This window comes from Chlorocebus sabaeus, chromosome 16, assembly GCF_047675955.1.
Source record: "Chlorocebus sabaeus isolate Y175 chromosome 16, mChlSab1.0.hap1, whole genome shotgun sequence".
In the NCBI taxonomy this organism is placed as follows: Eukaryota; Metazoa; Chordata; class Mammalia; order Primates; family Cercopithecidae; genus Chlorocebus; species Chlorocebus sabaeus.
Window position 1 is genome coordinate 69192057 of NC_132919.1, and position 21566 is coordinate 69213622.

At 54.5% G+C, this 21566-nt stretch overlaps 2 protein-coding genes and 1 pseudogene across 2 annotated transcripts; all 3 read right to left on the reverse strand.

The window, feature by feature from the left end:
* Positions 1-4705: 4705 nt before the first annotated feature.
* On the reverse strand, positions 4706-8549 carry HSD17B1 (hydroxysteroid 17-beta dehydrogenase 1). Its single transcript, XM_008012629.3, has 6 exons — positions 6705-8549; positions 6444-6611; positions 6118-6297; positions 5836-5929; positions 5306-5483; positions 4706-5219 (listed from the first exon to the last, which is right to left on the reverse strand). The coding sequence occupies exons 1-6, from the start codon at positions 6799-6801 to the stop codon at positions 4974-4976; spliced, it is 963 nt and encodes a 320-aa protein (XP_008010820.1). The 5' UTR covers positions 6802-8549; the 3' UTR covers positions 4706-4973.
* A 1276-nt stretch (positions 8550-9825) lies between these two features.
* Positions 9826-18511, reverse strand: NAGLU (N-acetyl-alpha-glucosaminidase). The gene is made up of 6 exons (XM_008012630.3): positions 18101-18511; positions 17216-17363; positions 16171-16317; positions 15900-15985; positions 13399-13655; positions 9826-11250 (listed from the first exon to the last, which is right to left on the reverse strand). The coding sequence occupies exons 1-6, from the start codon at positions 18481-18483 to the stop codon at positions 10040-10042; spliced, it is 2232 nt and encodes a 743-aa protein (XP_008010821.3). The 5' UTR covers positions 18484-18511; the 3' UTR covers positions 9826-10039.
* A 1403-nt stretch (positions 18512-19914) lies between these two features.
* LOC140708693 (protein tyrosine phosphatase type IVA 2-like) lies at positions 19915-21159 on the reverse strand (annotated as a pseudogene).
* Positions 21160-21566: the final 407 nt, after the last annotated feature.

Consider the following 21566-nt stretch of genomic DNA (forward strand, 5'->3'; position numbering starts at 1 on the left):
TTCACAGATTCCCTTCTGGCCTAATGAGGAGAGATTAGCTTCAGCCAGGTCACCCAAGAGGCATCGCAAAGCCAGAACTAACACCCAGATTTCCTACGTTCCAGGGACGGAGGTGGGGATCACAGGGTTGCGCTGTGTCAGCCCTCCTAGTACCCTCTCAGTCCGAGGATCCTCACGTGGGAGGCTACTGGACAGGCCCAATTTCCTGTCTCTCGTTTGCTTCCACCTTCTGCCCTTCCATCCTGGGACAGCCCTTTGCTAGATACTGCATGAGGTTCTTGCACTTTGCAGCCCCTAAAACTGTGAAACTGTGAGCAAAATAAACTTTGATTCTTTACAAATTATCCAGTCTGTGGTTTTCCGATTTAGCCAGCACAAAACGGGCTAAGACACTTGGATTTTACTGAAATGGGAAGCCATAGAAGGTGTTCTGAGCAAACACAGGAACAGACTTTTTTTTTCTTTCTTCTTTCTTTTTTTCTTTTTCTTTTTTTTTCTTTTTTTTTCTTGAGACGGAGTCTTGCTGTGTTGCCCAGGCTGGAGTGCAGTGGCGCGATCTAGGCTCACTGCAAGCCCCGCCTCCCGGGTTCACGCCATTCTCCTGCCTCAGCCTCCCGAGTAGCTGCGACTACAGGCGCCCGCCACCACACCTGGCTAATTTTTTTTGTATTTTAAGTAGAGACGGGGTTTCACCGTGTTAACCAGGATGGTCTCCATCTCCTGACCTCGTGATCCGGCCGCCTCAGCCTCCCAAAGTACTGGGATTACAGGCGTGAGCCACTGTGCCCGGCCAAGTCTCACTTTTTTTACCCATGCTGGAGTGCAGTGGAGAAATCTCAGCTCACTGCAACCCCCGTCTCCCAGGTTCAAGCGATTCTCCTGCCTCAGCCTCCCGAGTAGCTGGAATTGCAGGCACAAACTACCATGCCCAGCTAAGTTTTGTATATTTAATAGAGATGGGGTTTCCTCCATGTTGGCCATGGTCTCGAACTCCTGCCCTCAAGTGATTCACCAGCCTTGGGCTCCCAAAGTGCTGGGATTACAGGCGTAGCCACCACACCCGGCCTCTTTCTTTCTTTCTTTCTTTTTTTTTTTTGAGATGGAGTCTCGCTCTGTCGCCCAGGCTGGAGTGCGGTGGCCGGATCTCAGCTCACTGCAAGCTCCGCCTCCCGGGTTTACGCCATTCTCCGGCCTCAACCTCCCGAGTAGCTGGGACTACAGGCGCCCACCACCTCGCCCGGCTAGTTTTTTGCATTTTTTAGTAGAGACGGGGTTTCACCCTGTTAGCCAGGATGGTCTCGATCTCCTGACCTCATGATCCACCCGTCTCGGCCTCCCAAAGTGCTGGGATGACAGGCTTGAGCCACCGCGCCTGGCCCCTCTTTCTTTTTTTGAGACAGGGTCTCCCTCTATTGCCCAGGCTGGAGTGCAGTGGGGTGTGCCCACAGTTTACTGTGGCCTCGACCTCCTGGGCTCAGTCTTCCCACCTCAGCCTCCCAAGTAGCTGGGACTACAGATATGTCACCACATCCAAATAATTTTATTTTTTTGTAGAGACTGGGTCTCACTTTGTTGCCCAGGCTCCCTTTTTTATTTTAATTTTTTTCATTTTATTATTATTATTCTGAGGTGGAGTTTCACTCTTGTTGCCCAGGCTAGAGTGCAATGGCACAATCTCCACTCACTGCAGCCTGCACCTCCCAGGTTCAAGCAATTCTGCTGCTTCAGCCGCCTGAGTAGCTGGGATTACAGGCACGTGCCACCACACCTGGTTAACTTTTGGGTTTTTAGTAGAAACAGGGTTTCGCCATGTTGGCCAGGCTGGTCTTGAACTCCTGACCTCAGGTGATCCACCCACCTCAGCCTTCCAAAGTGCTGGGATTACAGGCGTGAGCCACCATGCCCAGCCAATTTTTATTTATTTGAGACAAAGTCTCTGTTGCCCAGGCTGAAGTGCAGTGTCCCAATCTTGGCTCACTGCAGCCTCCACCTCCCTAATTCAAGCGATTCTCCTTTGTCAGCCTCCGGAGCAGCTGGGATTACAGGCACCCACCACCATGCCTGGCTAATTTTTGTATTTTTAGTAGACACAGGGTTTCACCTGGTTGGTCTCAAACTCCTGACCTCAAGCAATAACGTCCGCCTCAGCCTCACAAAGTGCTGCAATTACAGGCATGAGCCATCACGCCCAGCCCTATCATTTTTAAAAGATCATTTTAAATGCACTGTGGTAATTTTACTGCTGATGGGCAAGAGTGGAATCAAGAAAACTAGTTAGGAGGCTACAGCTGTAATTCTAGGGAGAGATGACACCGTGCAATCCAGAATAGGGTGATTTCGGAATATGGTTTGATGAGTAAAGCTAGAGCTGTCAGTATTTGCTGATGAATTGGTTGAAAGGTGAGAGAGACTGGAGGCAAGGACTACTCCAGGGTTTTTAAAACGAGTATTGGGAAAAAAGGAGTGGTCACATAGTAAAGTAGAGAAGACTGGGGAAGGAGCCAGTAGGAGGACTGGAAATCTGGAATTGGGGTTTGGACACATTAAGTTCATTGCATCAGGTGGAGATGTTGTATTGAGTAGGCAGTTGGAGATACAGACCTGGAGTCTGTGGGAGACAGTGGGGTTTCTTTGGTGGGGGGTCATCGGCATCTAAGTGCTCTATTCGAAGTCATGGGACGCACAAAATTATTAACAATGTGTGGCCGGGCGTGGTGGCTCATGCCTGTAATCCCAGCACTTTGGGAGGCTGAGGCAGGTGGATCACGAGGTCAGGAGATCGAGACCATCCTGGCTAACATGGTGAAACCCCGTCTCTACTAAAAATACAAAAAAAATTAGCTGGGCGCGGTGGCGGGCGCCTGTAGTCCCAGCTACTCGGGAGGCTGAGGCAGGAGAATGACGTGAACCCGGGAGGCAGAGCTTGTAGTGAGCGGAGATTGCACCACTGCACTCCAGCCTGGGCGACAGAGCGAGACTCTGTCTCAAAAAAAAAAAAAAAAAAAAACCAATGTGAATATTCACAAGTTTGAAAAAAAAGGATGAATGTATGGAAGAGGAGGGTCACACTTTACCTCTTATTATCCCACCCCCAGGGGTGACCTTGTGAGCCACACCACACAGGTACACACATGCACACATACGTACACACACTGTCACAGAGGGGCAAAGGGGGTTAGTGAGAGCAGGACTCAGAGCAGATCTCAGGCCTCAGAAACCCATGCCACCTGGGCCTCCTCCCTGTGGCCTTCCTGGATGCTGCAGGGATAGCAGATCTGTCTGGGTCAGCAGGGCAAGGAGACTGGCAGGAGAGGGTGGCTGGGAGGCCTCTTCCTCCAAGAGCAGGGGCAGCACATCATCCAACAGGCAGAGAAGACTCTCATCCGGAGGTGGGGGCAGGTCAGAGTGGAGAGCCTGCCTTCTTCCCGCAGTGCCCCACACAAAGCTCCAAGAACTCCAGCAAGTTCCTGTCTGTTTCCACTTCCCAGATTTTCTGTGGTCATGTCCCTGCCCACTCCAAAGGGCTATCCCCCTCACCCTTCCCTCCCTCTCAGACCCAGCTGCATCCCTCCCTCAGTACCGCCCCCTCCTGGGACACTCCTGCCCCCTTCCTGTGCTGCATCCTCACCTAGCCTCTTATCTGTTCACTCCTCCCCCGCACCAGACCTCCACAGAAGTTCAGAGAGTTTCTCTACAACTCTACTGCCCCTATCAATGACTCCTGCCCCCACCGGGACTCTCCACTGGGCTCAGGAACGACAGGCCATTGTAGCAAAGTAGCCAGTGCTGTAGCCCCAGCTGTAACTCCTGGTGAGGCAGCTTCCCAGATGGTGGGGATCTCTCAGTCTTCTGGGGCAGAGCAGGGTGAGTGGGGCTGTCTCCCTTTGATTCATTTAACCCTCTTTCTTCTTTACACATTTGCAAAATGTGACAGTAGTCATATTACTATTCGTTCTAATAACAGTCCTTGTTGGCTATTAAGACCTCTATACCAGCACTTTCAGGCATTATCTCCACCATTACTAAAACCCATTAGATAGGCATTATTATACCCATTTTACAGATGAGAAAGACTCAGAGGGCCGGATGGGGTGGCTCATGCCTGTATGCCCAGCACTTTGAGAGGCTGAGGCGGGTGGATCACGTAAGGTCAAGAGTTTGAGACCAGCCTGACCAACATGGAGAAACCGCATCTCCACTGAAAATACAAAATTAGCCGGGCATGGTGGTGCATGCCTATAATCCCAGCTGAGGCAGGAGACTCACTTGAACCCGGGAAGCGGAGATTGTGGTGAGCCGAAATCACCCCCATTGCACTCCAGCCTGGGCAACAAGAGAAAAACTCTGTCTCAGGAAAAAAAAAGAAAGAAAAGAAAGACTCAGAGAAAGTAAGGAACTTGCCTGAGGTCTCATGGCCAATGGGGTCCAGGTCATAACCTGACTCTACTCCAACCCAAGTGCCACCTAACTCCTCCTGCAGATGCCCATTGGGTATCCAGAGACTGTGTCTGGGCTTTAACGTGGACTTGAGGCGTGATCCTGGGCTGCTTCTTTCTGGACTTCGGTTTCTGAGTTGTTCGGTTGGTTGGTTGATTGATTTGATTAATTGACGGGTCTCGCTCTGTCGCCCAGGCTGGAGTGCAGTGGCCCCATCATGCTCACTGCACCCTCCAACTCCTGGGCTCAAGGAATGGTGCCACTGTGCTGATTTTTAAGTTTTTTATTTTTGTAGAGATGGGGATCTCACTACGTTGCTCTGGCTGGTCTCCAACTCCAGGGCTTGAGCAATCCTCCTGTCTCCGTCTCCCAAAGCGCTGGCATTACAGGAGACAGCCATCGCGCCTAGCTGCGCTGGTAAAACTGGCTAACGCGATCTATCTTAGTTATCCACTCACAGCCGCCGCCACCACCACCGCCGCCCCGTCCCCAGGGACCACACAGACCCAGAGGACAAAGAAGGGCTGAGGAAGCCTTTACTGCGGGGCGGCTGGAGGATCGCCGAGCTCAGGGTCCCCCACCTCACTGGGCCCGGCCCCGGCCCCAGGCCCGGCCCCAGCCTCGGCCTCTGCCGGATCGTCGCCGAACACGTGCCGGTGCATGGCGGCCACGTAGTTGGAGCCGCTGGGGTCGTCCAGGCGCATCCGCAGCAGGGGCAAGAAGCGCTCGGTGGTGAAGTAGCGCAGGGTCGGCTTCGGGGCGCGTAAAGCGGTGAGGAAGACCTGCGGCAGCGGGAGGAGAGCTCTGGCCACCAATGCGCGCTGGAGGACGCACCGCTCCCGCTCCCGGAGTCCAGCCCCGCGCTCACCTCCGCCACCTCCTCAGGGTTCTGCGCCGCCTCGCGAAAGACCTGCTTGCTGTGGGCGAGGTATTGGTAGAAGCGGTGGAAGGTGTGGATGTCCGTGCGGTCCAGCACCTCGTCTGGGCTGCCCGACACCTTCTCCATGAAGGCGGTGTGCACTGGGCCGCACTCGATCAGGCTCAAGCTGCCGGCCGGAGAGCAACGAGTGGGCGGGGGCGGACGCGAGCCAGGCACCAGTCCCAGCCCCAACCCCAGCCCCAGCCCCGACCACGTCCTGGGCCCCGCACCGCTGCGCTGCGCCGCGCCGTGAGGCAGAAAGGGCGCTGGTGATAACCAGAACATTTGAAACGCGGGTTCCTGCTGGAGCAGCCCTCCCAAATCCATCTGAGGCTACGCGGGAGACCTGGCACACAGCAAAAGTGAGCCGGGCAGGGAGGGCCAGGGAGATCGCCCCAGAGCAGCTCCCGCATGACGGGGTGCTCGGGGGTCTCTAGGTCAGAGTTCAGAGGGTTGGGGAGACGGAAGTGTTGACTCACTGGACCCCAAAGGGCAGCAGCAGAACTGCCAGACTCTCGCATAAGCCTTCGAGCGCGAACTTGCTGGCGCAGTAAACGTCATTGAAGGGTAGCCCTTAGGTGGGGAGACGAGGTTCCTGAGGCCCAGGGGCCAGGGGGTCATACCCGGGAAGGCGGTGCCCCTCCAAGCTGACTGTACCCCTCCCCCTACACACCCCCCACCCTCCCACCGGAGCCTGCTTTCAAGGCTCAGCTCCCCACACAAAGAATCTGGAGCTGCGGAGGCCAGTACCTACCACTCACCCATCAATCCTCCCACGCTCCCGGTCACCAACACGCGTCCCGAACCGCGCCGCTTCATGTCTGGCAGGAAGGCCTGCAGCACCCGCACCGTCCCCACCACGTTCACGTCCAGCACAGAGGCCACGGCGTCCTCCCCCACCGCCTCCAGCGGCCCCAGTAGGCCCAGGCCTGCGTTACACACTGCAGTGACAGAGGCCCGACCAGCCTGCCTCAGCATCACCCTCAGCACAGCCTGTCCCCTCGTGCTCCCTGGGCCTCGGGACATGTTGGGTTGAAGGCAGGGTGGAGAAAGCTCCTAGGAGCCCACGTGTTTCTGGGAGGCTCACCCAGCACGTCCACACGGCCCTCAGTCACGCGTTCCCGGGCAGCGGCCACGGATTTTGAGTCCCTTACGTCCAGCTGCAACGTCTCTAGGGATCCCAGAGGGCATCCCCGGGCCCGGGCCGCCTCCCACAGCCGACCCTGTGTTTTCAGGTCCCTCAATGTGGCATATACTGGAGGTTTTGGGAGAGAAGGGAGATCTGACTTGACTTCTGGCCTCCAGGGGCTCCTCCCTTCTCTCCCTCTCTGTCCCTACCTATCTATACCTTTGAAGCTCTGGGATGGGTCTGAAGCCAGGCGTACCGCCAAGTGCAGGCCGATGCCCGAGGAGCAGCCGGTGATGAGCACCACGGTGCGGGCCATGGTGAGACTGTGGGGAGAGGCTGGGGCTCTGGGCTGGATATCACCTGCTTCGCCCCACCCCGCCCGCAGGCCCCCACCCCTTGTTGTGTCTCCCACGCAATCTCAAGGATAAGCCCTCCTGCGGGTCCCTGGCCCGATCTCCCCACCCTGTTCTGAGCCAAAACAGACATGAGCCCACTGCTTGGAACACCAAACTGTCCTGGTTGCTGGTCAGAGGGAGGGGAGGTGTTGGTTCCCATGTGGGCACAGAGTAGCCCCCGGGGCAGATTCCCCTGGGTATGCCTCTGTGCCACCGGAGCAATTACAGTGACCACAGTTTGCTGCAGAGGCTGTGAAAGTGAAGGCGCTGGGAGGTGGGAGATGATTGTATATGTGTTGGTTTTGTCCACAGTTCCTAGCTCATAACTCACATGACCATGGTTAGTCTTTCATTGTAATGTTGGGGCACCTCAGGCCTCAAAAAACAGCCTCTCCTCTCTCTGACCTTCTCCTGTCCTCTTTTCAGCTGCCCAAGGCAGGACTCTAATCTGATTGTGGTTGTAGGATCCTCATTCCAGAGTGGGTCCTTGCCCCATACCCTGGAGAAAGGAATGCTGCACAAAGGCCCAAAGAATCTGGACCAGCCTTGCTAGGCTTAGATCAGACCCTTTTTGCCCAGTCACATTATCACAGTTGTCCATGCTTCAATCATGGACAGCCAATGGAGTTCTCCATAAAAGGCCCAAAGGACAGGGTTCGGGGAGCTTCTGAGAGCTCAACACGTGGAGGCTGACAGAAGGTGAAGAACTCATCCATGTGCCCAGAGGGTGACGTAACCGAAACTCTACAGAGATTGAAGCTCCTGCTCTGGACCCTTCCAGACCACCCTGTCTGTATCTTTTTTTTTTTTTTTTTTTTTTTTGAGACGGAGTCTCACTCTGTTGCCCGGGCTGGAGTGCAGTGGTCGGATCTCAGCCCACTGCAAGCTCCGCCCCCCGGGTTTACGCCATTCTCCTGCCTCAGCCTCCCAAGTAGCTGGGACTACTCGCCCTGCTAGTTTTTTGGGGTTTTTTTGGGTTTTTTTTTTGAGACGGAGTCTCGCTCTGTCACCCATGCTGGAGTGCAGTGGCCGGATCTCAGCTCACTGCAAGCTCCGCCTCCCGGGTTTACGACATTCTCCTGCCTCAGCCTCCCGAGTAGCTGGGACTACAGGCGCCCGCCACCTCTCCTGGCTAGTTTTATTTTTTGTATTTTTTTTAGTAGAGACAGGGTTTCACCGTGTTAGCCAGGCTGGTCTTGATCCTCTGACCTCGTGATCCACCCGTCTCGGCCTCCCAAAGTGCTGGGATTACAGGCTTGAGCCACCGCGCCCAGCCAGGTTTTTGTATTTTTTAGTAGAGACGGGGTTTCACCATGTTAGCCAGGATGGTCTCAATCTCCTAACCTCGTGATCCGCCCATCTTGGCCTCCCAAAGTGCTGGAATTACAGGCTTGAGCCACCGCGCCCAGCCTGTCTGTATCTCTTCATCGGGCTATTTATTTCTAACCTTTAAAATATCCTTCGAGGCTGGGCACAGTGGCTCATGCCTGTAATCCCAGCACTTTGGGAAACTGAGGCAGGGGGATTGCTGGAGCCTAGGAGTTCAAGACCAGCCAGGGCAAGAGTGAGACCCAGTCTCTACAAAAAATATTTAAAAATTAGCTGGGTGTGGTGGTGTGTGCCTGGAGTCCCAGCTTACTTGGTGGGGGATCAAGGCTGTAGTGAGCCAAGATTGTGCCACTGCACTCCAGCCTGGGTGACAGAGCCAGACCCTGCCACTGTACTCACTCTGGGTGACAGACTAAGACCCTGTCTCAAAAAAAAATGAAGAGAGAAAAAAATTTTCCTTGTAATAAAGCAGTAAATAAGGGTTTCCCTGTGTTTGGGTCACTAGAGCAAATGAGTTGACTCCATAGAGGGGAAGGGGGTCTCAGGAACTCCAACTTGAAGCCAGTCAGTCAGAAGTTCTCGGGACCAGGACTTGTGACCTGTGGGAAGGAGGGTGTAGTCTCATGAATCTGTGCGCTCACGCTGTGGTATCTGACGCCGTCTCTGGTAGATTACATTGGAACTGAACTTGAGGACACCCAGCTGCTCTTCACTGCTTGCCGCGTGGGAAAAATTCTCCAAATATTTGGTGACAGAAGTCTCCTGTGTTGCTGACTGTTGTTGTGGCATGACAGCTAAGGAAAACACTGTTTGAAAAAAGGTTTTCCTGGCCAGGAGCAGTGGCTCATGCCTGTAATCCCAGCTCTTTTTAAGAGGCTGAGGCGGGCTGATGATGAGGTCAGGAGTTCGAGACCTGCTTGGCCGATATGGTGAAACCCTGTCTCTACTAAAAATACAAAAATTAGCCCGGCGTGGTGGCACGCGTCTGTAGTCCCAGCTACTCGGGAGGCTGAGGCAGAAGAATTGTTTGAACCCAGGCGGCGGAGGCTGCACTGAGCCAAGATGGCAACACTGCACTTCAGCCTGGGCATCAGAGAGAGACTGTCTCTAAAAAAAAAAAAAAAAAGAGGTTTTCCTTCAACAGGAGGCATTCTCCTTTCAAAGGAGAGGGGTTAGTATTAAAAACAGGGATATGATCCAGCACTATGGCTCACTCCTCTAATCCCAGTACTTAGGGAGGCCAAGGCAGGAAGGCAGGTGGATCACTTGAGGTCAGGAGATCAAGACCAGCCTGGCCAACATGGTAAAACCCCGTCTCTACTAAAAATATAAAAATTAGCCGGGAGTGGTGGTGTAAGCCTGTAAGACACAAAAGAATCGCTTGAAACCAGGAGGTAGAGTTTGCAGTGAGCAAAGATTGTGCCATTGTACTCCAGCCTGGGCAAAGAGCAAGACTCCATCTAAAACAAAACAAAACAAAAAAACAAACAAAAACAGGGATGTGAGGCAAGGGATGGGAGAACAGGTCCCAGCCCAGGGCCACGCTATAGCCCTGAGTCCTCCCAATCATGGCAGCAGTGACCTTCTCATTCTGGCAGACCCAGGGGACTCATCAGTTTAACTGGAAAGAAAACAGTACTTTAATCCCACACTTTGGGTGGTGGTGGAGGGCAGTTCATTTCCCTCCAGTTGCCCCAGGCCACACCCCACCAGCAGGCCATGGGGCCTCCTCCCAGGCCTGGGTTATCCTGTGATGCTTGTCCAGCTCCAGGCCCTGGAACCTGCCCCGGCTTGGTTAGTGGAAAACAAGGCCGAGGGGTGGCGAATCTATCACCAAGAGCCAGCCACCCAGCGGGGGTAATATTTGAGGAAGAGCTTCTTGGCCAGGTCCACAGTGTCTCCTTGTGGCTGGCTGGGGTACCTCTGCTTGCTGAGGACGAAGGCCTGCTCCAGTTGGAAGACATTTTTGTCAAACTGGTGCTGTTGGAAAGGGATGCCCTGGGCCACACTGTCAGCCAGCGCCTCCAGGAAGAGCCGCCAGCGAGGGGTGTAGTAGTTGGCCACCAGCCCCGCCAGCTGCTTGTTGGCGTAGTCCAGGATGTTGCCTTCTGGCCCCCACAGGGTCAGCTGGTAGCGGCTGTTCTGCTCATAGAAATCGGCCTCGGCCTCACTGACTGCCGCTGCTCGGGCCTGCTCCAGCCAGCTGCCCAGCAAGAAGCGGCTGTCACTTGCCAGCAGCTCGTCCAGCGCTGGCAGCAGCTCATAGGCCAGGATGCCTCCAGCCCTCAACAGGGAAGTCAGCTCCTTGCTCAGGTAGGCACTCCTTGCCTCCTCATAGTACAAGCTGACCAGCTCCTGCACCGCCTGCCGAGTGAGGTCCAGCAGGTCATAGCGGAAGGCAGGGCTGGCGGCCAGGGAGGGAGCAGATGTGAGCAGCAGCCGCCAGGCCTCAAACACACTGGATCGGTTGTACCAGACACTGGTATTCATCTGTAGGGATGGCCGCCTGACCAGCGGGCTGCGATTGTGGCCCCTGCAGGCCTCCCCGGAGCAGTTGTACACACTCTGGAGCAGTAGTCTCCACGCTGCCCCTGCATCCGGGTGGGAGACCCCATACCGCCGGGCAGCAAAGTTGGTCACCCAGGCCGCCAAATCTGGCACTGGGTCCTTTCGCCAGCCCAGCTCAGCCATGAGGGAATAGACCACTTCGTTCTGGCTGATGCCCTCGGGGGCCATGCCCGTGCCTACCATGGTGGAGTTGGGGAAGAGGCGGGCAGCTTCTGGGCCTCCGTTCACGGCCTCCAGGGCTCCAAACAGACCATGGTTTCCCCCAAAGTTGTGCAGCATGCACCAGATGAAGGGCTGGCCCTGGAAGGAGGCGGTGCGGGTGTACACAGGCTGGCTCTCAGCAAACAGGTCCAGAACCAGGAGGCGGCCACGAGGCACAGCCCCCAGCACAGCCCCGATCTGGGTGGGCCCCCAGAACTGGGGCTGGTGCTGGAAGAGCCAGCCTTGAAGCAGCCACACAGCCTCAGTATCCACTGTGGTCAGGAGGTGGGGGGAACAGAGAAGAGGAGTGATGAGACAGAGGGGCCAGGGAATGTTCACCCCACTCTACGGACGACTCTCTCTATCCCAGGGCATGGCTTCCCGTGACCCCCACCAGCGGGACGCTCTGTTGCACATACGCTGCCCCATCCTTATCGCTTCCTTCTGGAAACTCCAGCACAGGGTTCAGCAGCTTGGGGGAACATGAGAGTTACCCAGAGGGTTCCTTAAAACATGCGGCTTCCTGGCCGGGCGCGGTGGCTCACGCCTGTAATCCCAGCACTTTGGGAGGCCGAGGCAGGTGGATCACGAGGTCAGGAGATCGAGACCATCCTGGCTAACATGGTGAAACCCCGTCTCTACTAAAAAATACAAAAAAATTAGCCAGGCATGGTGGCGGGCGCCTGTAGTCCCAGCTACTTGGGAGGCTGAGGCAGGAGAATGGCATGAACCCGGGAGGCGGAGCTTGCAGTGAGCCGAGATCACACCACTGAACTCCAGCCTGGCCGACAGAGAGAGACTTGATCTCAAAAGAAAACAAAACAAAAAACAAACAAAAAACGTGGGGCTTCCTGGCTGGGTGGGGTGGCCCACACCTATAATCCCAGCACTCTGAGTGGCCGAGGAGGGTGGATCGCTTGAGCCCAGGAGTTCCAGTCCTGCCCGGCCAATGTGGGGAAACCCTGTCTATACTAAAAATACAAAAGTTAGCCTAGGGTAATAGCAGGTGCCTATAATCCCAGCTACTGGGGAGGCAGAGGCACAAGAATCACTTGAACCCATAAGGCAGAAGTTGTAGTGAGCCGAGATTGTGCCACTGCACTCCAGTCTGGGTGACAGAGTAAGACTCTGTCTCAAAAACAAAATTAAGGCCAGGCACAGTAATCCCACGCACGCCTGTAATCCCAGTACTTTGGGAGGCCGAGGTGGGTGGATCACCTGAGGTCAGGAATTTGAGACCAGCCTGGCCACCATGGTGAAACCCTGTCTCTACTAAAAATACAAAAATTGGCCAGGCGAGGTGGCGCACACCTATAATCCCAGCATTTTGGGAGGCTGAAGTGGGCGGATCATTTGAGGTCAGGAGTTCAAGACCAGCTTGTCCTACATAGTGTAACCCTGTCTCTACTAAAATACAAAAATTAGCCAGGCGTGGTGGGGGCCACCTGTAATCCCAGCTACTCAGGAGGCTGAGGCAGGAGAATCGCTTGAACTCAGGAGGCAGAGGTTGCAGTGAACTGAGATCATGCCACTGCACTCCAGCCTGGGCAACAGAGTGAGACTCTGTCTCAAAACAAACCAACAAAAATTGCCGGGCGTGGTGGTGCGTGCCTGTAGTCCCAACTACTCGGGAGACTGAGGCAGGAGAATCACTTGAACCTAGGAGATGAAGGTTGCAGTGAGACGAGATTGTGCCACTGCACTCCAACCTGGGCAACAGAGTAAGACTCTGTCTCAAAAAAAAAAAAATATGTAGCTTCTGCCTCAGAATTTGCTATCTCACAGCTCAGGGTGCTGCTGCTGCTGGTTTGGGCCACATCAGAGCAGTGCTGCTTGAGAAAGGCTAAGCTGATCTGTTCTCTTCCTGGCCAACAGAGATGCCTCTCCACCAAGTCATTCCTGACTTGGGCGCCCTCCCCTCCACTCCTCATAAGTGGCAGGAAGGAGCCCTGGCTTAACGGTTTTGTAGCAGGATGGGCACTTAGTGCCTTTAGGCGCATCCACTCACCTCCTGCCTGCAGTGCCTACCTCAGGAACCACACAGAGACCAAACAAAGTCCTTGTTCATTGCTAGCCCTTAGTGGCCTTCGCGCTGGGCCAGGCGTTACTCTACTATGAGGTATTCCCTGTTTACAGGGAAAGCAAATGAGACACTGGCAAGGAGGTCAGAAGTCATAAGTCACACGGCCAGGAAATAGGAGCGCCAGGTGTGACCCAGGTTGTCGGCCTCCAGAGCTCACCTCTCAACCACAGTGGGATTCACTGAGACGACGCATGTGTACAAGTGCTTGGTAAACTGTAAAGTGCTGTGTGCTATGGCGAGGCATTATTCTGGTCCCTCTGCCTACCCCTGTTGACATCTGCTACTCCCTTCTTTATGAGGGTCTGGGGGGCTCTCCCACCTCCCCCAGGCACTGTACCTGCAATCATGGCCTCATAGACAGCTCTGGTGGCTGCGGCAAGGTAGGAGGGCGCTGAGGAGGGTGGCTGCATCTCGTTGAAAGTGTCGGCCCCATAGATGTGGTCTGTGCCAAACTCTTTGACCAGCTCTCTCAGGAAGAGGCTCCCGATGACGGGGAACATAGGGTCTTCCGGAGCCAGAAGGAAGGAGCAGGAGTAGGAACAGTTGAAGTGTCCCCAACTACCCATCTTCGTGACATTGACCTGAGGGAACACCCTAGTGGGAAGCAAAAGCTCAGACATTTCATGGAAGCCACCATAGTGTACATCATGGCCCATAGCCCCTCAGCAGCCTCGCCAACTTCTCTACAGCTCCCGTGGCACATCCCGGTTTCTCTCGCCCCTATGGCTTGTACAGGCTGTGCTCTCTGCCTAGAGTTGTCTCCTCTCCTTCCCTGGCCACCTTCGCTGAAAAACTTTCACTATCTGTCCCCTTCCTATAGCCAGAAACAAGCAACACTCCTCTTTCTTTCTTTCTTTCTTCCTTCCTTTCTCTCTCTCTCTCTCCTCTCTCTCTCTCTTTTTTAATTACACTTTCAGTTCCAGGATACATGTGCAGAACATGCAGGTTTGTTGCATAGGTATACATGTGCCATGGTGGTTTGCTGCACCCATCAACCTGTCATCTGGGTTTTCAGCCCCGCATGCATTAGGTATTTGCCCTAATGCTAGCTCTCCCCTTGACCCCCACCCCCCAACAGTCCCCGGTGTGTGATGTTCCCCTCCGTATCCATGTGTTCTCATTGTTCAACTCCCACTATGAGTAAGAACATGAGGCGTTTAATATTCTTTTTTTTTTTTTGGTGATAGAGTCTCACTCTGTCGCCCAGGCTAGAGTGAAGTGGCGTGATCTTGGCTCACTGCAATCTCCGCCCCTGGCTTCAAGAGATTCCCCTGCCTCAGCCTACCGAGTAGCTGGGATTACAGGAGCCCACCAGCACGCCTGGCTAATTTTTGTACTTTTAGTAGAGATGGGGTTTCGTCATGTTGGCCAGGCTGGTCTTGAACTCCTGACCTCAGGTGATCCACCCGCCTTAGCCTCCCAAAATGCTAGGATTATAGGCATGAGCCATGGCATCTAAGCAACACTCATTTTTCAAGGCTGGGCTCTGCCCTGAGCCCTTCCTGCCCCTCTCTCCTGGCAGAGGAGAAGGGAACCCACATATATTCCTGTCCTTGTCACCGCATTGTATCCTTCAGCCAACATATCTCCCCTATCAGGGGTAAGGCCTCGGGCATGTTTCTTGCCGCCTCCTAGGACCCAGCACAGAGCCAGGTCTGGCAGCTGCAGAGAGCTGGACCAAGTTTATTGAATGAATAAGTTTCCTGCCACCTGGTGATGGGGGCAAAGAGGCAGGCAGGGAGGCCACGGGCATACATGAAGTCCTGTGAGAGTGTGGGAGCCAGACACTAGCAGGTGCAAAGGAGGACATGGAGGGGGCACTAGCAAGTCTTCCTGAAGGAGGGGAGGTCTCAGGTGGGCCTTGAAGACTTTCCCCAACCACATGTGAGAGGATGGCTGGGAAGCACAGAGGAGCAGGAGAGGAGGGACTGGAGCACCCCTGCTGCCACTCGCTAGCACTCTGTGCAAAGTCACAGATAGATCAAGAGATAATTACAAACCCTACAGCCAAGTGGGTAGAGATTCCATTTTACAAGTAAGGAAACTGAGGCACAGAGCAGTCATGTCATCTGCCCGAAGTCACACAGCTAGTTAGTAGCAGAGTCAGAAAGCAAACACAGGCCTACATCCAGAGCTTAAGTTTGTTTGTTGGTTTGTTTGAGACAGAGTTTCGCTCTTGTTGCCCAGGCTGGAGTGCAACGATGAGATTTTGATTCACTGCAATGTCTGTCTCCCGGGTTTAAGCAATTCTCCTGCCTCAGCCTCCTGAGTAGATGGGATTATAGACGCGTGCCACCATGCCCAGCTAATTTTTATATTTTTAGTAGAGACGCGGTTTCACCACGTTGGTCAGGCTGGTCTCGAACTCCTGACCTCAGGTGATCTACCCAATTTGGCCTCCCAAAGTGCTGGGATTACAGGGGTAAGCCACTGCGCCCAGCCCAGAGCCTAAGTTTTTTTTTTTTTTTTTTTTGAGACGGAGTCTGGCTCTGTCGCCCAGGCTGGAGTGCAGTGGCCGGATCTCAGCTCACTGCAAGCTCCGCCTCCCAGGTTCACGCCATTCTCCTGCCTCAGCCTCCCGAGTAGCTGGGACTACAGGTGCCCGCCACCTCGCCCGGCTAGTTTTTCGTATTTTTTAGTAGAGACAGGGTTTCACTGTGTTAGCCAGGATGGTCTCGATCTCCTGACCTCGCGATCCGCCCGTCTCGGCCTCCCGAAGTGCTGGGATTACAGGCTTGAGCCACTGCACCCGGCCAGAGCTTAAGTTTTTAAGTCATGTTCTAGACAGGAATAAAATTCCCTCTCTGAGCTAAGTGGAGGAGGTGAGCGGAACCTTACCTGGTGACAGCCTCGGGAACATGCCCTGCGAATGCAGGTAGCACTGGGGTCATGCCAAAAGAGCGCATCCGGTCCAGGACCCGGTGCTGGAGGAACAGAAGGAAGGGTGGTGAGCGTGGCCACTGCTGTCCTATGGGGAGGCCCTCATCTCCCAGGACACACGGAGCCCCCCCGCCTCAGTTAAGAGCCCCAGGGCCAGCCCAATACCACCCTTCCTGGGCCCGTGACCATCTATCACCAATTCTGCCCCTTCTCTTTTCCATCCTTTTACCTGCAGGTAAAGCTGCTTGATGTGCCAGGAGGGGGGCAGGGGACCATCCCAGGTGTGCAGGTTGCCCATTCGCCCCCAGGCCAGGAAGGCAGGACCAGTAAAGAACTCATTGATCTCTGTCTGGGTCAGGCCCAAGGCCAGGTACACCTGAGGAGGAAGGGCCTACACATAGATATATATTCATCTTCATTCATTCATTCATTCATTCAACAACCATTCACTCATTACTTCTTTGTGCTGGGCGCTAGGGCTACTGAGACAAAATCTGACCCCTGCTATCAGGGAGCCCACAGCCCACAGCAAAGAGACCTGTGAATAGGTGAGTTCACTGGGACACCTTTGTCGCATGGGTGAGGAGATGGGGCACAAAGGGGCTTTCTCCCAAGAGGAAGGCCTTAGAAGGCTTCATGAGCAAGGGTGCCAGACAGAAGGGCAGGGCAGCTGTGTGAAGAGCTTAAACAGCGCCTGGAGCAGCCGGTGCAGCACAGAGGCTTCCAGGGAGGCAGATGTAGAGCTGACTATGAGTTGGATCCAAGGGACCAGGTGATTGGCTGCATAGGGGAGATGGGGGAAGGAGCCCCACTCCTCAAACTGGAAGCCTCAGTTTTGTTTTTTTTTGACAGAGTCTCGCTCTGTCACCCAGGCTGGAGTGCAGTGGCACGATCTCGGCTCACTGCGACCTCCACCTCCCGGGTAGCGAGTCCCCTGCCTCAGGCTCCCAAGTAGCTGGGACTACAGGTGTGTGCCACCACACCAGGCTAATTTTTTGTATTTTAGTAGAGACAGGGTTTCACCATGTTGGCCAGGATGGTCTCGATCTCCTGACCTCGTGATCCGCCCGCCTCGGCCTCCCAAAGTGCTGGGATCACAGGCGTGAGCCACCGCGCCCGGCCGGAAGCCTCAGTTTTCAGGAGGCCAGAGCCATTGTGCACGCTGAAAGCACTTCTAGAGAGAGACACTGCGCCCATGCTTGGGGGCAGGTGAAAACACCTAAGGTGGCTCCCGCCATAGGCAGGAGGATGGGGAGGGGACAGTGGGCACGCACCCTCTGCCAGATGGCCTCCTGGCCGCTCCAGGCCAGTGCCAGGTTGATGCCATTCAGCGCCATCCAGTCTATCTCTCGCTCCCAGCGGGCCCAGTCCCACCACACGAAGGAGTAGCTTTGCGTGCACACATTCTGGTAATAGCGGTACCTGCGGGCAGTGTCATGAGCAGGGGCGCATCCCACCCTGCAGGGTCCACAGCCCTGGAACAAATCCCCCATCCCCCACCTAGAGGAGAGGGGAGGGGCTCCAAACAATGCCCTTCTGCTTCACACTGGGACCCACCCCAGGTGGAGCTGTGACCAGGTACCTGGGCTGGGCTTCTGAGGCACTCGCCCCCTGTACTCCCCCAGGGCCCTCTAGTCTGGCGGGTATTTGGGTGGCATATTCCACTTTCATGCCACCCTGCCAGAGCCCCTCCTCTGCACGGTGTTTTCCTGGAACGGGGAATCCCTGCCCCCACAGTCTGACAGATGGGCGGGGGACAGTTGTGTGGACACATCACTCCACAGTGTGGCAGGCGCTGGAACACAGGCCTGTGTGGGAGGATGGGGGCGTCCTTCCTCAGTCCGCAGGTTCAAAGAGAGGGTGGGGGAGGAACGGAAGAAAATTCATTCATCACCAATTGTGCACCACAAATTCTACGCCCATCATCGTGCAAATCCTCACAATAACACTGCACGGTAGGCGTCTTGTTTTCGTTTTTCAGGTGGGCCAGCCGAGGCTCTGAAAAGCAGAGTGGCTGGCTCAAGGCCACACAGCTGCTGGAGGCGGCGCAGCTGGGCCTTCCGGCCGGCGCTCCCCGCTCAGCCTCCCGATTTGGGTGGCAGCGGCTCAGGGAAGGGGTAAGCGCCTCGGGCGGACGCGGGGAAGCTGCAGGGCGGTACCTGTTGGGCGTGGCCTCGGTCAGCTCCCCCGGCACGGCGGGCAGTGGCCGCGGCAGGCGCAGCTGAGAGCCGGACCAGGCCACGTGGCAGCCGCAGAAGTCGCGCAGATAGCGGTGCAACCCCGCAGCGGCCGCCACGCCCGTGGAGCCGCGCACCCGCACGCGCGCCGCGCCGCCGCCGCCCAGGCTGTAGGTGTCCAAGCCCGGCTTGGTAGCCAGGGCGCGCTCCACCGACACCGAGAAGTCGGCCGCCGGGCCAGGCCCCAGCAGCCGGGCCACGAGCGCCCGCACGGCCGCCGCCTCCCGGGCCTCGTCGCCTGCCGCGCCCCTGGCCCCGGCCAGGAGAAGGACCCCCACCGCCGCGGCCGCCGCCACCGCCATCATGGTCTCAGCCCGGCGGGTCCCGCCACTGGGGCGGGGCGGCCCGCGTCCAATCAGCTGTCGGCCTCCGGCCACGTGGACCCGAAGGCCAAACCAGGGCTCAGGGCCAGGAGTCGTGGCTTCCGGGTCCCAGGACACTCCCTTGGGGGCGTCTCGTGACCGCATGCGGTGGGGAGCGTGTGACCCTGGCTCCAGGGCCGAAGGGGACCCGCACGCCCTCACAGAGAACTGTATCAGGCACTGCCATAGCTACTGCCCTACTGATGAACGAGAAGACGGTCCCTACCGTCCGTGTCAGGGGGGTGACCTAGAAACCAAATACTTACAGAAATAAGGATTTCCATCATAGTTGTGATGCTGCGAAGAAGTGCAAGGGTAAGACTTCCAAAGGAAGTGACTTTTAATCTGAAACTCAGAGATGAATAGGAATTGACTAGAAGAGGGAAAGGAAGAGCCTTCCAGAGAGAAGAAATGCATTTATGAAGGCCCTGAGAAGGCAGAGAGCTTGCAGATTTGAGGAACAGGCTAGGAGGTTCGAGGAGGGGTGGGGCCATGTGAGCCCAGGCCGGCCGTGGAGCAGGGCTGGCGGACACGTTAAAGGCTGTCCATTGGCGGCAGCAGCAACATGACAGGAGCTGTCATTTTGTCAGAAGTTTCCAACCAGAGCGACTCCATCTTGAACAGGGGCTGCGTAAAATGAGACAGAGACCTGCTGGGCTGAATTCCTGGGAGGTTAGGCCTTCCTCCTCACAGGATGAGACAGGAGGCCAGCACAAGGTAAAAGGTCAAAAGACCCCGCTGATAAAACGGAATGCAGCAAAGAAACCGGTCAAAACCTGCCAAAACCCAGACAATCAGGAAGGTGACCTCTGGTCGTCCTTGCTGCTCATTATACGCTAATTATAATACATTAGCATGCTAAAGACACTCCCAGCAGCACCAGGCAGTTTACAAATGCCATGGCAACGTCCAGAAGTTACCCTATATGGTCTAAGTAGTGGAGGAACCCTCAGTTGGGGAGGAATCCCCATCCCTCTTCTGGAAAACTTATTACTAACCCACCCCTTGTTTATCATATAATCAAGAAATAACCATAAAAATAGCCAACCTTAGGCCAGGAGCGGTGGCTTATGCCTGTAATCCCAGCACTCTGGGAGGCTGAGGCTTGCAGATCACCTGAAGTCAGGGGTTTGAGACCAGCCTGCCCAACATATAGTGAAAACCCATCTGTACTAAAAATACAAAAGTTAGCCAGACATGGTGGCACACTCCTGTGGTCCCCGCTACTTGGGAAGCTGAGGCAGGAGAATCGCTTGAATGCTGGAGGTGTAGGTTGCAGTGAGCCAAGATTGCGCCATTGCACTCCAGCCTGGATGACAGAGCAAGACTCCATCTCAAAAAAGAAAAAAGAAAAAAGGTTGAAAGAGGCCTGGAATCAGATGCCGACTTTAGATACTAGGAAAGTATGATTTTTTTTTTTTTTTTTTTTAATCTCAGCTCACAGGAACCTCGGCCACCCAGGTTCAAGCCATTCTCCTATCTCAGTTTCCTGAGTAGCTGGGATTACAGGCACATGCCACCACACCTGGCTAACCTTTGTAGGGATGGGGTTTCGCCATGTTGTCCAGGCTGGTCTTGAACTCTTTTTTTTTTTTCTTAAACATTTTATTCATTTTATAGAGAGATTTCTCTTTCGTTTGCTTTTGTTCCAATCATTAGGAGAGTGGTTGAGGAGTACTGAATCCATCACTACTTTGATGACACAGGTAAGATTCCAGATTCACATTTCCAGGTACCAAGAGTTCCCTCTAAATGCCACAATCAAGTCAGCCTTCTTTTACATTTCTTTCTACTGAACACAGCAATGCCCACTGATACTTCTGAAGTGTAATTGCATCTTAGGTCGGTATTTCTCCAAGTAAAGCAGCTGTTTGGAATTGAACACTTCCCTTCTTTTTTGTCTTATAAACTGAACTGCATCTTCGTACTTCATTCCACATTCAATCAAAGCAAGTGCAGCCAGCACAGGTGCCCCTTCCCAATCCCGCAACACAATGCACTGCAACAGAGCAACCTGGCTCTTCACGAAATTTGGTTTTTAACAGGTTTAACCAATCATCTACTATCTGATTAGGGGGTGGAGCTCCATCATCCAATGGCCAATCTAGAACGTCGATTCCTTCTTTTTCAACTGGAGCTTTATCATAGGTAGCATCACAAACTCGAACCAAAGTCATCACTCCATACTTCTTAAGTTCCTCTGTGAACTTGTTGAGAGTAGCATTGGCCGGGCGCGGTGGCTCAAGCCTGTAATCTCAGCACTTTGGGAGGCCGAGACGGGCGGATCATGAGGTCAGGAGATCGAGACCTTCCTGGCTAACACGGTGAAACCCGTCTCTACTAAAAAATACAAAAAAACTAGCTGGGCGAGGTGGCGGGCGCCTGTAGTCCCAGCTACTTGGGAGGCTGAGGCAGGAGAATGGCGTGAACCCGGGAGGCGGAGCTTGCAGTGAGCTGAGATCCGGTCACTGTACTCCAGCCTGGGCGGCAGAGCGAGACTCTGTCTCAAAAAAACAAAAAAAAAAAAGAGAGAGTAGCATTGGTTGGGTTGTGAGTTATCAGAAAATGCATGTTCTCATAGGAGATCTCCACAGGGGCTGGACAGTTCATTATGGCAAATAAAAAGCGTGAGTGTGCGTGTGTGATGGGGAAAGTGAAAAAAAAAATTCAATCTTGAAATGTTTCATAGCAGAAAACATTAAAAAGACCACTAAAATGCCTATTATCAATCTGTTTTCTCTCTTCAACTTGGTTATTCCTTATGAAGCTTCTCTCTTCAGGATAAGCAAATTATTTAGAATCCACTTGAATCCAAATTCAATTTGGGCCTCAATTTCTGCAGATAGATACCTTCAGTCTCCAAAAAAATCCAACTACATACAAAACTTAAGCAGCCTTTACTACATTTAGGCACTAGTGACACAAGTTAAAAGTGTAGGTTGGTGGCTCACGCCTGTAATCCCAGCACTTTGGGAGGCCGAGGTGGGTGGATCACGAGGTCAGGGGATCGAGATCATCCTGGCTAA

Bases quoted from the DNA above. Each gene is read 5' to 3' on its own strand.
- HSD17B1 (XM_008012629.3), bottom strand. From the start codon at position 6,801: ATGGCCCGCACCGTGGTGCTCATCACCGGCTGCTCCTCGGGCATCGGC. The intron at 5,930-6,117 runs GTGAGTGGTAGG...TCCCCACCTAAG, and splicing joins GAGCGTGGGAGGATTGATGG to GGCTACCCTTCAATGACGTT. The intron at 5,220-5,305 runs GTGAGCGCGGGG...CCGCTGCCGCAG, and splicing joins ACCCTGAGGAGGTGGCGGAG to GTCTTCCTCACCGCTTTACG.
- NAGLU (XM_008012630.3), bottom strand. From the start codon at position 18,483: ATGATGGCGGTGGCGGCGGCCGCGGCGGTGGGGGTCCTTCTCCTGGCC. The intron at 16,318-17,215 runs GTGCGTGCCCAC...CTTCCTCCTCAG, and splicing joins AGGAGGCCATCTGGCAGAGG to GTGTACCTGGCCTTGGGCCT. The intron at 15,986-16,170 runs GTAAAAGGATGG...CTGTTCCTCCAG, and splicing joins TCAAGCAGCTTTACCTGCAG to CACCGGGTCCTGGACCGGAT.